The 17161-nt window shown below is 33.0% G+C and overlaps 2 protein-coding genes across 2 annotated transcripts; one reads left to right on the plus strand and one right to left on the minus strand.

Annotated features, from left to right (window-relative positions):
• Positions 1-17: 17 nt before the first annotated feature.
• On the minus strand, positions 18-4031 carry LOC130654242 (protein FAM114A2-like). The gene is made up of 3 exons (XM_057456791.1): positions 3189-4031; positions 1729-2327; positions 18-1271 (listed from the first exon to the last, which is right to left on the minus strand). Exons 1-3 carry the CDS (start codon positions 3794-3796, stop codon positions 331-333), a joined length of 2148 nt encoding a protein of 715 aa, XP_057312774.1. The 5' UTR covers positions 3797-4031; the 3' UTR covers positions 18-330.
• Positions 4032-7307: 3276 nt separating this feature from the next.
• Positions 7308-9499, plus strand: LOC130654245 (uncharacterized). The gene is made up of 3 exons (XM_057456793.1): positions 7308-7393; positions 8081-8409; positions 8839-9499. Exons 1-3 carry the CDS (start codon positions 7323-7325, stop codon positions 9327-9329), a joined length of 891 nt encoding a protein of 296 aa, XP_057312776.1. The 5' UTR covers positions 7308-7322; the 3' UTR covers positions 9330-9499.
• Positions 9500-17161: the final 7662 nt, after the last annotated feature.

The raw sequence follows: 17161 nt of genomic DNA on the forward strand, positions 1-17161 counted from the left end.
TTTTTCACAAATAATATAATTAAGGTATATATAAATATAAATTTATTTCAAAATAATTGTTATAATATTCAATTTTAGTTGTGCTGAATGATGCACACATTTCTTTTTTGGAGAACGTTTTATGAGAGAAATGAACATGACATATATATGATATCACAATCACCCATAGTGAGAAGCACCTTCACTGAAATGAACATAATTTGTGACAAACCTTGGCCATACCAGAAATTTTATAAAAAACATCCATATTAATAAAAAGTTATTTTTCATCACAACCACATCAAAAAACCTCTTACTTAAAAACCGAACCCTTTAAGGTAATTTAAAATGTTACTTAATAGCTGATAATTTTAATATTGGACTTAATAAACCATGTGAGTCATGTAGCAGCGACACACAGTTCGAAACTTCCAGGTAAATATCTGTTATTATACGGGAAGCACTTTCTTTGTTATTTTCAGCTAAATGGTTAGCGTAACTGTTGCCCAAAGATGTGACTTCTATTTGGTAGAGTTGGGTGATATTTTTTAATGTTGATGCTCTCTCTTCCGCTAATTTTTTCGCCTCCATGTCCGTCATAAGGAGCATGTCTGCAACCTTTCTGTAATATTCGATACATCTCGATGTAAATTCAGCTAACGTCATCACAGCATTTTCATAACAATCATGAACATTAATAGTTTCTGAAAAGTTTGTTTTTTCTTGAAGTTTTGACCAAGTGTTTAACAGTTTTGAACATGTTACTTTTAATTGCAGTTTCTTTGACTGGAGATAAAGTTCCTTTTTAAAATTTACATCTTTTGATTCGTCAAGTTCAACATCAAGTTCCATCTTTTCTTTTATGGCAGTCAATATTTCGATGCTTTCATCTTTCGCAGCATCAGATTGGGCATTTAAAATTCTCTCCAGTTTCATATCACATTCCTTAGATAACATTTCCAATGCCTCAGAATGTGCAACTCCTTGTACTTTTTCAAACATGTCATTAAAATTTGTTGGGTTATCTCCCCTTTTCATAGAACTTTTGCAATCCACTTGTTCAGATTTATTTTTAGCTTCTTGTAGCACAGATGATAACGTTGATTTCTTTCCAAGCAACTGGTCACGTTTGCTGCGTAGACCTGGATCTCCTTCAGACAAAATGTTTACAGTTTTTTTGCCAAGAAATTCTAATGCATCGATGCTACCAGAGACAAGATCTTGGCCAGTGGATTGAACAAGATTTGATAATGTTGATACTGGGACAAAACTGGAGAACCAAGATGATGCACCTATAAGACAGAGAAGGCATATCTTGAAGTAAAGGTATATGAGGATAACACTAAAATTTAGAAACATGTTGGTACATATACATAATTTGATATGAATGAAATGTGGGTAACATGTTCTGCAGATAATTGTTTGTGAAAAATGACGTAAAAATGTTATCAAATATTTTTTTCGCAGAAAAGCCTTTTATCAACAAAACAATTACAGCACTTTTAATAATCCTTTGTTATGATTTTTTGTGACAGTGCTTTAATTTTTCTTTGTGTGATATTTTCACTGGTAAAAAATTCATGAATTATGGACTTTTGTGTTGTTTTTTTGCAGGAGACATGTATTTTATTTTTAATTTTTTTTAACTCAATTTCAAATACTTGGCTACAATCTGTCAAACAGTATAAAGAATAACATCCGTGATAACTAGCACCACTAACATAGAACAGAACAGAAAATTTCATTGACCTGCAGCCTGGTTTCCAGCAGAACTATCCGAAACATTGTCAAGTTTGTCAGCCTGTTTCTCACCCTCCTTGCTTTGACTTTCCACCTCATCTTTTCTTAAAGCTTGTGCAACTTCCTTGGGATCAGGTATGCCTAATTGGTGTTCCACAGTTTCCAGTAGGGATGAAACTTTGTTTGCAGTTTGGGATATAAAATCATCAGCCCATGAGTCCCATCCCCAGTCTTCTTGACCTGTGGTGTTGTTGCCACTGGAGGAAATCTGTGGTTGATTGTTAACACTCTGATTGCCATTTGATTCATTTTCTGTGACGTCTTCAACAACGGAGTCATCGGTTGTTTTCACAACTTTTTCAGCATTAGGTGTTTCCGTAACCCTTCTAACTTTGAGGGATTCTTCAACTTCTTTAGTGCTAGATATATCCATAATCTTTTCAGGATTTGGTGTTTCTACATTTTTTTTAGTGTCAGAAGCTTTCAAAGCCTTTTCGACAATAGGTGTTGCTGCAACCTTTTCAGTGCTAGATGGTTCAATAGGTTTCTCCATTTCTGAAGCTTCAATTGCTTTCTCGACTTTAATGACAAATGAGCTCTCTGCAGGACTATAAAAATTAAGAAAAAAAATATACAGGCAGAATTTTCTTTTTGCACTACAACAGGCTACTGATCACCAGTTTAGCCCATAAAAGGAATATGGTTATTACTGGAGTTTAGGTTACAAACGATAGTAGCAATAATTAGACTTGTTTGGTCACTTTTTATGAGTTTTAATTAAGAACAGAGCAGTAGTGCTCTTTCTCTTAAAATTCTGACAAAAGTGGTCTGCACAGAATGAAAAGTTGAACTTTACCACTATAAGCAAACCCACCATTCAATCAAAGTACATATAGCATCCACTTGATGTGAACATAAAGCAAGAATTTTTTTTTGGATTTTTAATTTAAAACATTTAATAAAAACTTGAAAAGTTTTATAAAGAATACACCAAAAAGAAGACAATTTTTTACATGGTTTTGCTAAAACTTTTTGTGATTCGCAACTTTATTTTCAGCATATTGAAAATAAAGTTGAAAATCATGCAGCCTCATGTTTCATAGACTTTTTTCAGGTTTTCGTTATTATTGTTATTTCCTTATCAGAAGTCTTATTTTATACTTTTTGTTTTTTTATTTCTGCGAAAAATTTAAACGTTTTAAAAGTCTGTAAACATCGAAAAAGTTAATTCTACACCTTCATTTCAAAAGTTGCTTTAAATGCTACAAATTATTTTTTACCAGTAAAAATTGAAAAGTGACAAATTGAGCAAAAGGCAGGGTGGTTTATTGTTACTATAACAGTTATAACAATGCCGTTCCACTATGGGCATTCTTAAACTGCAAAACCAGGACCCATACCAGACAGAAGTGGCTTAAAATCGGCCTAATAGTTTTATGAAGCTTTCCTTTCTAAGTTTTTCGACTTACCTTTCATTTGCATCACCGGTGTTTAATTCAGGTGTAATTTTTAATTCTCCGTCATTGAAATCTTTGTTGTCTTTATTAATGACATCACCAGATTTAACCTCACTGATATCACTTTCATGGTTATTATCTTTTAATATATTTTTATGGTTTACTTCATTTTCACCTTCTGTGCATTTATTTTTTTCTCCATCAACCATCAGTGTGTTCTCATGATGTTCAGAATGTTCGTGATCATCTGACAAATTTGCTGATTGATTAGGTACATCCTGCTGATCAAATTTTTCAATATTCTTACATGGCAAAGAGGTTTTTTTAACATTCGTATGTTTTAAGTCACTGGCCAAGGAGTCTATTTCTTTGTCAGTGTTTTCTTCTTCGTTATCACTCTCAGATTGAATAATTTCATTATTTCTAATAATGGTTGTTTTATCATTAATGTTATTAGTTGCTTCCTCATTCTTTGACTCTATCTTTTCATCACTTTCAACTTTTTTTACATTTTTCACTTTCATTTTTTCTTCTTGCTTCTTACAAGCATCCTTTTTATTGTCATCATCTTCACCCTCATCAGCACTAACAAAATCTTCTTCACTTTCACTATCAGACATTTTCAACTAAATATATATACACAATACACCAGTATGGTCAAAATCACACTCTGTATAATAACACTTTTCTTGATATAACATTTCAAAAAGTTGGAGTTCCTATAGCAGTAACATTTTAACAAAAAAATATTTTAAAAAAAGAGACAATGGACTTTAATTATTTTTACCAAAGAGAAGAAGCAAAAGCAAGGTGCACAAAAATAAACTTCCTAATTAAAGAAAAACAAACCAACAAAAAACATCTAAAATATATCAAGCCTCTTTTATGCCTTGCGTCTGACTTTTTCTTTAGTTCTTAATTGTATTTTTGTGCGGTGGGGATATGACATTTTAATTTATTGTTATCTTGGCAATCTTTCATCAAAATACAAAACAAGCCTATATTATTATGAAACTAAACTGGCTGGAGAACATTTTTAAGATAAAAAATTTTTGGCCACATGTGCTCTCCTACAAAGAACATCTTTGTTAATTCATGTCAACGAGTTTTCCTAATGTCGCCTTGGCTTTTTTAGCAATAAAAATAATACATGGCGATGTTTGAAGCATCCACTAGCTACATCTGAGACAAGTCAGCAACCATTATAATTATAAAATAGGCTTTATAAATAATTCAAGTGGACCACAGATTGGAATAAACACATCACAGAATTATACTCTGTAAGGGACCTTCGAAAATTCTTTTTGAGCCTTGTTAGCGGGATATAGCCCCTAGGATTCGGACCCGCTCCCACCCTCTTTTAGCGGATTTCCGTCCGTGAATACACACATTCGGATAAATCTTGGAAGGCTCAGGGGTGTGTTTTGTAGATAAAAGTTATCGGAATACATTGAATCACAGTCACGCTAAACAAACTTAGCGGAAAAGTTACCTCCATTTATGTGCGTGCAGGAAAAACACAGCACAATGATTGAGTGTATTGATGACAAGAGGAATTATTCTTGCGAAGGACAAAGAATTTTCTTTTATATAATCTTTCCCCTCCTGAGTGCACAAATTTTGTCTGGGATAAAATAAGACAGAGAACACAGTGCCAGTGGCTATATTATTATTTATACATGGCCTTTATAATACTAAAATCGTGGTAAACACACTCGAGTTTTCCCGTTTAGTTTAGAAGAAAGATAAAGGTGTTTATTCTAAAGTCCAGGCTCTAGATATGGATATGGATATCTGAGAAATGAATTCTGTTGATTTGTCATATCTAAATAAAAATCTTAGTCTACGAAGAGATAAAAAGAGAGTTGCGGCCTGCTGAACTAGCAAAACAAACACCACGTCGACGTCCATTAATCGGTACCGTAAAACTATTCGTGTGCATGTTACAGGAAACAAAAAATCAAAACATTGGAATCTGGAGAAATTTATGCAACACGCAAAACAAAGCAAACACGGAAAGTATATATTTGATTATTGCTGTCAACCTGCAACAAAGCAAATACATGAGTGTAAAACTTTTAAAGAATACTTGTATTGAATGAAATATATATATAGCCTCAAAATAGCTAGCTGCTTACTAAAACGTGAAGCAAATAGAAATATTAGAAATGATGTGGAAATAACCACCAGGAAACAAACAGAAACCAGAAAAACAAACGATTAAAAAACATCCTTTTTTACCACATGTCAAAAAATCTTAAACCTGCTGGCTTTAATTTTTTGGCCGTTGACAACTAAGGTTTCATCCATTAACAGCAATATTCCATTAAGCTTCATGAGCCCCTCCCCTCTACACATTAACTGCATGCTATTTTTTCACTTTGTACCATAATGTACTACAATAATGTTAATAGGAAATTATAAACCTTTCTGAATGTATACATTTACTGTGGTAATCCCTTCTAGCTCTAACAACTGCGTGGCACGCAGAAAGATCCAGAAGCTTGCTGAAGAATAGTCTTTTTCATCCCATTTCTTTTTACGGAAACATTTTTAAGGCTTTGAACTATTATTGAGTCATCATCATCATTCTCGGCTTAACGTCTGTTTTCCATGCTAGCATGGGTTGGACGGTGTATATTAATGACCCTTTCCCAATCTGATCTAGACTGTGTTAGATCTAAACTCAACTTCCTCTGTATAAAATCTGTCCTCATAACCTCCTGCCAAGTCTTTCTCGGTCTGCCTCTGGGCTTTGCCCCAGGAACTATCAAGTCTCTACACTTTCTTACCCAATTATCCTCCTCCATTCTTTCCAAGTGCCCCAGCCAATTCAATCTTCTTATCTGGATAACATCTTTAATTCTACGGAGACTTAGCCTGCTTCTTAGCTCATCTGAACTCTTACGTTACACATCCACCTAACCATTCTCATATCATTCCTTTCTAAATGGTCAAGATCTTCCGGCTTCACTGCCCATGTCTCACTACCGTACAATATAACACTTCTTACACAGCCCTCATACAACTTACCTTTTGCCTCAATTGACAGGACTCTGCTAGTCAACAAAGGAAGTAACTCTCTGAACTTTTTCCAAGCAGAACCTATCCTGCAAGTAACACTGCTTCCAACACCCGCTTCACTGCCCAACATATCACCTAAGTAACAGAAGTTCTCAACTATCTGAGTGTATATAGATAACTTCTTATTGACATATATTTATATAAAGTCGTAAAATGATACCTTTGTGTGAAGAAACAGACTAAAAAGGACCTAACTTCCTGGTTCCGTTTAGAAAGGAATGATATGAGAATGGTTAGGTGGATGTGTAATGCCAGTCTGAGAGACAGAAAGAGTTCAGATGAGCTAAGAAGCAGGCTAAGTCTCTGTAGAATTAAAGATGTTATCCAGATAAGAAGGTTGAATTGGCTGGGGCACTTGGAAAGAATGGAGGAGGATAATTGGGTAAGAAAGTGTAGAGACTTGATAGTTCCTGGGGCAAAGCCCAGAGGCAGACCGAGAAAGACTTGGCAGGAGGTTATAAGGACAGACTTAATAGAGAGGAAGTTGAGTTTAGATCTAACACAGTCTAGATCAGATTGGAAGAGGGTCATTAATGTACCCCGTCCAACCCATGCTAGCATGGAAAACGGACGTTAAGCCGAGAATGATGATGATGATGATGATAACTTCACCTAGCGCCGGGATATTTTTGCCTGCCATGCAGTTGTTAAAGCTGAAAGGGCTTACTGTGGAAAATGTAAACATTCAAAAAGGTCTATATATTATATACATGGGATCTTGTATAAAGTTCTGCTTAATGAATATTATATGCTTTCATGCAAAGACTGTGTTGTTATAATGTGTTGGTCAAAAAAATGTTGTAAAACTTATTCTGGTATCATATTAGTTTCCTAGTATTTTTATGTTTATTTTTATACTTTTTCTTTTATCTTCTACAATGAAATATAAAGAAGTAAGTATCTAGACACATTTTTTCCTTTAGTTTGTGCAATATTAGAGTAAAGTATTGTAGGGTCTGTTAAGACCAAATTTAAAATTACTTAAGCTCTACAGATGTAAAAATAAGTAGCAGAGTAAAGTGCTCCTTTCCTGTGTTTATTAAAGGAATTTTTCATTGCAAAATGATATTTTTGTATGTTAAGTCAAGAATTTCCATCCAACCTTATCACATCATCATTAAAGATGTAATAAGGTAAGAAGCATAACTTAATAACTTTAATATCTTGCAAACTTACAAAATATCAAAACTTTTTAGCAGTGTGAACTTATGCTCTTGATGATGTCTTGACATAATGTGAAGTTTTGTAGCTTAAAAGTAATTTCATCTTTAATTAAAGGTAGAAATGTAATGTCAGCATTTTTTAGAAAAGTACGACATCATAAGACATCATAATCACATCATTATGACATCATAAGTTCTCAGATTTTGAACAGTTGAATCTTGAATTACTTGAGAATAAAAAAAAGATTTTTAAAAAATTTGAAGAGACTTGATAGACAACTTTTTTTTTCCTCCACAAATATAAAAGGATCGTTTTTAATGCAGGAATCCCTTTAACTGTATAATACATAGATATGTTAATAGACTTAAAAATATAGAGTTGTCACTGCTGCTGAGACACAGTACTTCCAGTGACTAGACATTTCTGAAAGTTGTGTTTAGTTATGTAGTCTGTGTATGGCTTTATTTGTTTTGTGTGGTTATGACCTTAAGTTTTATGTAAAGTGTTCAGTTATTCAATTTTATATTAAAAGTAACTTGTTATATACTTTTTTAATGTAATTACTGCTTTTTAATTAATTTCTGTTTGCATTTTTTTTATGCAAATATATCGTTTTCTTGTCACAGTGTCATCTATTTTTTTCTTACATACAACAGCAATATGGCGTCTTGGCACGTGCCTGTTCATGATTCAGCATCAGCTGGTCTGGAAGAAGATCCATTTGATGAAAACCTTGAACTGACATTTCCACCAATGCGCTATTCGCCTATGTTTTATAATTCCCAACCACCTTTACCCTCCAAAGGTGGACAACGTTTGCGAAGAGAAAGCTCAAGAGAACGAGATCGGTTGTATCGTGAGCTTGTTGGCCATGAACCATATAAGCCACCTTCAAAAGGTGAATTGGCTGATCAGGGGGAGAAGTTTTGTGTTCGACTCGATGTTAAGCACTATAGACCCGATGAAATCACTGTTAAAGTTGATGGTAAGTTTCTTGGTTCTGTGCTTGCATTGAAAAATGCTTCTCTGTATTTTTTTTTTTGTGAAAAAAATATTTTTCGCAAAGTAACCAATATTTCGCGAGGATTGAATTTCGTGAATCTCGCGGAAGTGAAATTTTTTTAACATTTTTTCTTTTAACTTTTATACTGTTTAATTATGTTTTACCTATAGTATTAGTTAAATTTAAAGGGAAAAATTGTTTTTTATAAAAAAGGAGAAAAAATTAAAATTTCGCAAGGATTAATTTTCGCAAATAGCGAGTTACTTAATAATTTTTGCAAAACTAGTTTTCGCAAAATTGTTCAATAGTTGTGAAATTTGCGAAAATTAATTCCCGTAGAGTAAAACGCGCTCAATTCCTTGGCATTATCAGGGGTTCTAGGTAACAAACTTGATAATTTTTTTATTTTAGGTCAAACGATGACAATCACTGGCAAGCATCGAAACGAAATTGAAAATGGCTACGAGGCTTGTGAATTTCAACGTAAATACACCATACCCGAACATATCGATACTCACACTCTCACATCCAACATATCACAAGATGGAATTCTTACTATTGAAGCTGCGAAGAAGATCTCTCTCAAAGAAGGTGAAACGGAAGACTCTGCGGAAAAGAAGAATTACCACTTATCTTTAGATGTGTCTGGTTATGCTCCAGATGAAATAAGCATTCGTGTTAATGGCAGAGATTTGATTATTCGGGGTGAAGCTAAAGATGAGCATAATAGCGATCATGGCAAAAGCATCCATCATCGCCATTTCACTTGGCATTATAACCTACCCAGTGATATAAATGTAGAAGCACTGTCTTCTAGATATACCAAAGATTCCAAGTTAGCTATAGAAGCACCAAGAGGACAGCCTTTGAAGACAAGAACATTGGAAATCATGAAGGAATAGGAGGTGTGGAATAATCTTATAGTTTTTAGTTTATTTTTTTTATGTAATTTTATTCTTGTATATCTACGTTTTGCATTCTTCATTTTTACATTGATGTTCCGACACAAAAATATATATTTTTACATGTTTTAGTTTAGATTTTATACGTGGCAATAAATTTATGTAAATAATTGGCCCTTTATGTTTCTTAGTGGATTGAACAGAACTGAGGCTGAATAATTTTTCTCGGAAACTAATGCGGTATTTCTAGGACGAGAATGAGGCTAAAACAGGGCGAAACTTTAACTTCTTGGCAGGTTTAAAAATCAGTTACGCTTAAACACTGGGTGATACTAATGCCATTGTAAAGTATAGGCGCTTTGATCTTTAGAATTCTTGTTTCACGTGGTTTCCAAATAAAACGGCAAATATAACATTTAAAGATTGTTCTTTGAAAATTCTTGAGCACTGAACACCTTTAAGATGACGATTTCAAATTTCAGGACACACCGTGGAGTCTGATTTATAGCTACTTGTGGCTTAACATTTTTAAGGATACAAACATGTGGCAAAACTTGCCACGAGTGGAAATGCCATGGAAATGAAATGTATGGATTGAAAATAAATTCACGTAAAACGGTTGGAAAGCTACTTAAAGTCCGTGAAAATGGTTGTTATATGCGGTGTTATACATTTTTTTCACTACTTGTTGCGAAAAGTGCCGGATTGCACAATATACATGTTTTTTGTAATAAGAGTCTTAATTTTTGAATCTCGATTTTGCTTAAATTTGAAGACTTCGTTTGTTGCTTAGCCATTCCTTAAATATCCCAAGTAAAGTAACCAATGATTTTTAACCTTGTTTCTATGTCTTCTTTTTATCACGCTTATAATATCGGACTTTTTCTCTCCTATGAGAAGTCTTATATAAGCGTAATATAAGCGTAAAGGAAAGAAGAAGCCCATGGAATGAGTTTGAACTATTCTTACTCTATGTTAAACCGCCGTATTCGAATAAATTTGCTGTCTGAAAACAGGTAAAAAACCATTTTTGAAATGCAGCCATTTTTTTTTCGTGGAAACACCCTTAAAAAATTTGTTTTTACAATAATCCAAAAGTAATTTCAAGTGGTTAAGCAGCAAGTTTGACAGACCATAAAAGCAATTATATCAAGCTCAATGGGATAAACTGTAGCAAGATTAATTGGTCTATTTTTTCTATGTAGCTCGCCTCTTCTTTTGTGGTAGCATACAAATACATGTGATGCAAGGTAATTTCTAAACATTTTAATTGTTTTGGAACTTCATTGTCGAATATTTCGTTGCTCTCAATTTGTGGATTAACAACGATTTTGTTGTGAAACGATTCTGCTGAAGATTATTCCTAAGCAAAAAAGCGCAATAAAGTGGAACAAAAATGAAATTAAGGAAAATTTAGCCGTAATGGCTTAAAATTTTTGTCCTTTCTTTCCGGTTTTTGATATTGTTGTTCTTGTCAACATGTTTTCGTGAAATAAACAAACTTAATGCTTATCTGTTGATTAATTATATTAATATTCTGACCTAATAAAAAATATTATTATAACAACTCTGTGAATTCCATGTCATAGTTTGAACATTTTGACAGTGTATATCCGTAATAATAAAAACGTGACAAAATATTGGTCGCAGAAGGTTTCTTAAACTTATAAGTGCAAGAAAGTCTCAAAGTGCAATGCAAAGGCTACCATAATCTTCTTGTGTCAGCGCCAGTCCCTAATGCATTTACATCGTGCCGTAATGTCAAAAAATAACAAATAGACACAATTTTCAACTACTTAAACTTTGGGCGTTTTTGCCAGACATATTAGCGTATTAATATCAAAGACTAGTTCACTGGTCCAACACTTACTTTGGTTTGATGAAAGCATACACAGTTTTGTTAAAGAATACACTTTTCCCGAATTAGTTTTCTTTGATGTACCGCTGTTATTTCTAAACTTTTTCAAACAAAATGAATGTGATTTTTGAAATCCTCACCTAAAACTTGATAGACTGTGGAATCTTCAGATTATACAGCAAAAAACAACCTCTTACATATCAATAATCAATAAAACACTTTGTTAAAAAAAAAATTATTTTCACGAAGCTTTTCGTAATCTAAGTTACATTATTAAGTTACCACTTGATAATGTAACTTAGATACTCATTTATGGCTGAAGATTTACACAACCTGTTACGTGTTTTTTTAATTTTGTTCTAATCGAACTCTGCCTGAAACCGAGGCTTATTAGTACAAGTAGAAAATTACGAAAATTACAGCATTTTCGGATTAAGTTAAAAATTTATACACACACTAATTCAATGATTTGAATTTGATCCTAAAGTCAAAACAAGAAAATTCTAAAAATTTTAAAAAACATGTAATTCGGGAAACGTGTATTACCTTTATATATCTTAATACTTGCAGTTTGAGGTTAAATTCTTAGCGTTACGTAAGTCCTATCTGACGCAGTTGGCTATTCGCAAATTAACGCACTTTTTTAAAATATGTTTTTCTTGTCTACAACTATTCTACAATAAAGCTTCTATAAATGAAAACACAAGTGTTGGTTCTATCATTTCTTATCTGGCCTTATCTCACAGGACTTTGTACTTAAAACCGTACCAACGCTTGCGTAATACCAGCCCCCGCCAACCCATCTCCGTTTTCCGAATCAGTCACTTCCATGCCACTGTCTCTGATAGCGTTTTTTCTTTCTGTCATCCGAAATAGAACTCACAATAAAATTTTGCAGCATCATTTATTGTTGCTAAGTACCGGGTATTTTCAAAAAGGCGTAATTGTAAAGTTAAAAGGAGGAGAATGACACAGTCATTTTTAAATTATGACTACACTGCGAAGAATTTAAATTGATGCCTTTTGAAAGAGAAACTAAAATAAAGTGAATACTTTTAAAACTTACCTCCCCGCGAAAAAAAAAACACGTTGGTTTTATATGAAGGTCAAGCACTCTTGTCGTAGGGGAAAAGGAGCTATGCATGGGCTTTAAACGTAATGTTACAGATAATAATAATTTTTTCTTAGAATAAAAGTTTCCTAAAAAAATGATAGTATGTTTTTGCTTTGCTATAAACGAAGCTTTGCTGCATGTTTAAATTAATAGCTCAATGTTGGCCTTGGGATTGGATTTTAGCGCAATTCCTTTGATGTTATAGCCTTATTATAACAACGATGGAAAACAACATCCGATTTTAAGATATAATATTAGATAAATAGATACAATTTGAATTTCTAACTTTATTTAAACAAATTTTATACGTATTGACTGATGCTCCACCATTTTTCTAATACCATGTCGAAACGCCTTTGCTGTGTTTAAATCTTTTCGAAATATAATAATAAAGCATTTCCATCCATATAGTGAAATATAACCAATGAAATTTAATCCTATAACTGTACTCATAAGAATAATGTCTTTTTTGATGCCGTTTGTTTGACTGTAATATATCATAGCTCCTGACGCTAACAGCAAGCCCGATACAAACGATGAAAAAGTGATAAAAATTGTTTCTCGAAAATTACTTGGTAATTTTCTCGCCCTGAATGCTTGCACAGTATTGCATACAAGTAGAGTGAATATGTAACCGAGTTGTATTTGGATGTGCGGATTTGTGTTGCAACGAACCATACTTTCGTTGTCCGTTATGGTATCTATTAGAGTTCTTGGTGATGTGATTTGAAAGGAAACAATTAAAATCAAATCGTCGATAAAAAGCATAATGACAAGTAAAAATATCTCAGTTGCTTTTGTTATTATAACTTCTTGTTTTCTCATTTTTCTTTTTACTTGAAATACTAATAGCAGTCTTTGTGATTTGGATAATGTTATTGTTGTTGTTGCTGTTAGACATACTCCAATGACGATTGGTCGAAATGTGCAGGTTGTAGTGTTCGGTTTCGCCATAAATAGCAATGGTAAACATATCAGCATTACGGAATGCATTGACAGCTGAAGAGTGGACATAATGCGTCCTGAAGATAAAATCACAGGCGTGTTGCCATACCTTTGAAACAAATATATTGTCGTTAAGGTAAGGCAGAGCGAAAATGCACAAAAGAAAATGATGATCATGCTTGAAGTGTCTTGAAATTTTATGTAGCTTTCCACGTTTGGGTTATAACAGTATGTCCTATCTTCACTACTTTCTTCCAAGAATGGGCAAGGTTCACAACTGTGGTTGCCAAAATGATTCTTCACATAACCACTTGGACATTTTTTGCAATGCCACCCAATGTAAGTTTTATTGTGACTTAATTCATATTCTTCATACACCGATTCTTCGCCTGCTTCACACGCACCCATACCACAAACAGCTTGGTGTTGACTAATTAAATTTGTGAAACCGTTATACATTTCTGTATTGTTTAACAAAAGAGTTTTCAAATTCGGAATTGAAATATTCGTATCGCTGTGAAAATGCGCTAAAGCGTGGTATATTTCATGTTCACCGTACACTATTGTCATTTGGGTTACATCAGAACAGATTGATTGTGCTGTAAAATTATTTTCAGCAACAAAGGATTGCTTAGCTAGGACACATGCGTTTTCTTCCTCTGCTAGTCTATCTCGAGTGTGTAATATATGAGCGTCCCGATCGCTGGAATGAAAAAAATGCATTCCTGTATCAGCGTGTTTAAACTCGTATAAATTTTCTACAAATACATTAAACGTATCATTTTTTAGGATGCTCTTCATGATTGCGTCCTTGTCAGTGATGTTAACAAAGTTTTTCGTCACACATATTTGTTTTGTTTCTGTAAAGGCTTCAGACAAGCCGTAATCTTCCGCACAATCATATTCATTACAAAATATATAGAATACTGTATTAGTGATTGAGTGTTGTAATAAGGAATCTTTGACACTCTCTGTGTGTAGAATCTGATCATATTGATAGCTGAATATTGTATTTTGAAGTTCCACTAAAGCATTAGGAAACATGTTTTTGTTCGTTAATGCAACGTATCGAATATCAGAAGTTGATAATATTGAAGCAGCAATTCTTGTCATATCAAAAGACATGTAGGAGATAATGGCAATTGGTTTCTTAACATTCATATTGAGATATGGTAAGAGGTTTTCTATCAAAACTTTCGGATTGTCACAAACATCAACGGTCACATAAGTTGTACTTCTGTTGCCATATAAACTCTCCAAATATTTTGACATTTGTTGATCAGTGATAATTGTGGAAAGATTGTATTTTAAATTTCCATTTTCAACTGATGTTAAGGAATATAATCCCAGAAAAAAATCCTCCGTATTTGAGATTTGTTTTGATCTTTGGTTGCATCTACCATTTACCATAAATAATTGGTAACAAATGAGCATAAATAAGTGTAGACACTTCATCCTCAGATCATTCATTTGAACGTGCTTTCATATTGTTAAAACCATACCGTGCCGATATTTCAATACGGAGATGAAAGAACTAATTACTTTAAAATTTGTTTACATTTTGTCATTAACAAATAAAACATGAACGTAATTGACATGACGTTACAGATAGTCATTATTTATTGTCCTTTTATTTTTCCTAATTACCTGTGACCCCTACGTTCAAGTAAAAATGAAGAACTCAACGCTAAATGCTCAAATGTATTGTTTTGGCTTTGTTTTAATGATCATTATGATTTGATGTTAAAAAATATTATATAAATAAGGTCATATATATTTAATAGTTTTTTTCCATCGTCAACACTCTTTTATTAGAACAATCTTATAAGAACAATCAGGTTGAGAATGACTGAAAGAAAATAAGAACAATGAAAAGGCTAAACTTTTACTGAAATTCAATTTTTTTTCCTGAAAAAAAGTCATGAAATAAGGGGAAAACATCTTTCGAGGCAGACATTTTCCCAGAATCATTTGTTTCGATTTTGTGAGACTTGTACCTGTATTTTACATTGCAACTATATGTAATATACTGTTAAATAATTTTTTAAATATGCTCAAAATATAAGAAGAAACAATTTTAGGCTGACGAATGTGAGAAAAATAAGAACACCTAGAGGTACTTACTGAATGACCAAATTGAGTAGAAGCACGTAAGCTTTTCACCCTCGCAATGCAATTACAATGAAGGAGGGAAATTACCATAAAAAAATTTGGTTTCATCAAAATTATGTCCTATTAACAGATTATTCATTATAATTGCTGCAGGTAACAAAAAAAATTTGTTCCCATGTTTTTCAAAACAAAGCGTTTTTTAAAGACGTCAAATTCTAAATGCTACAATATCGATATTGCCAAGTTGGAACAACTTTTCTGTGACTGCTAGAAGTCTAACTCAAAAAATGCTGAACAATTTTTGATTCTCTTGCTTTATAAGCATCTTTCTACCTTTATTTTTTTCTTTATCTCCTTGAAAGGGGAACTGAGTACGACGTTGCTGATACATTTGATTCGTGTAAGGAAAAGAATCTAATGATTTTAACAGTGTTACTATAGTAACGATTGATATGAATGAACTGTTTGGATAAACAGAATTCTTGTCAAATTTTAGGCATTCCTGTTGTCAGAAACATATACAGCTTTTCTTTTGGAGTCCTTACATACCATTTGGGATATAACTTGTTACTATTCTTTAAGAGGTTTTGGGTTAAACATAAAATTAGCAGCTAGTGACCGTGCTATTATACATTTTGTGTAATTCATAATTCATTAAGATTCATTAGACGTTATCTCGGTCTATTTTGAGTACTGTCATATGGCAAGAACTTACATATAGTTTGGGAGAAATATAAAATACTTTATAACCTAATTAATAAGGTTTATCGTGTTTTCACTGATTTAGCATATTTGATACTTCCGTTAACAAAAGAGCCTCGTACTGAAAATTTATTGCTATTTTAAGCTAAAACCGCAGAAGATTATGCCGCAATCGTTGTGGCTAGCTTTGAATAACATGATCTGTCGTAATTAATGTCGCTAAGGTAGTTGGTTTATAGGAAATTGTTATAAAGTTTACTTCTTGCCATGAACAATCAAGAACTTCAGGGAGTTATGTTGGGTTCATAGATCTTAGTTGAATTTAGGGTCAACTACCATCTATATAAAACAAAAGTGTATAACTGTAACAAAGTCTGGTTTAATATTACTGCAAAATTTCCATAACCACGAAATCTTTTATTCTTATGTGAAACGTTTCTATAAACCTACTACAACACTCTAACAGCTTGAGAAGTCACGCATCGGCTTAGTCAATAACAATTACATAATTTCCTCTGTCAACACTATTAAGTCAGGATTATTTGACAAGAATTAATTAATGGAGGGAGTTGGATCCTCGCACCCACGATTACAACCTGACAGGAGTCTTTCCTGTATCTGGTAGGCGGTAAAAACATTACAACGAGGCTGTGTGAACATGTTGAAATATTGGGTGAATTTGCAGGACGAAGAATATGAATTAAATACATCTTCTATATATATATGTTACAATGTCAAAAAAATCTATATACGTTAATAGCAGACCCTCAGACTTTGGGGGTCAGTTTATTGCCGGTTTAGTTTGACGTTTTTTAAGTTAGTTATTAGCCATTACTGTACTTCCTGGGATTATTAGTAGTATGTACGTGCAAAGATATATATCGTACGATTTCTATCTATATCTATCTTTTGAAAGTCTCCACGTTTCAATGAAACCTCAATCTACTTTATATTCCGATTTAAATTTTTCAAAGGATATTACACAATCAACAAAATCAGAGTTTAACAATATACTCAAATGTTAGATAATTTATGGAGTTACTGCGGTTGACATTTGTCCTTTATACTTCCATGTCTGTTTTGTATTTTATCATAAACAAA

Source organism: Hydractinia symbiolongicarpus, chromosome 8 (assembly GCF_029227915.1).
Source record: "Hydractinia symbiolongicarpus strain clone_291-10 chromosome 8, HSymV2.1, whole genome shotgun sequence".
Taxonomy (NCBI): domain Eukaryota; kingdom Metazoa; phylum Cnidaria; class Hydrozoa; order Anthoathecata; family Hydractiniidae; genus Hydractinia; species Hydractinia symbiolongicarpus.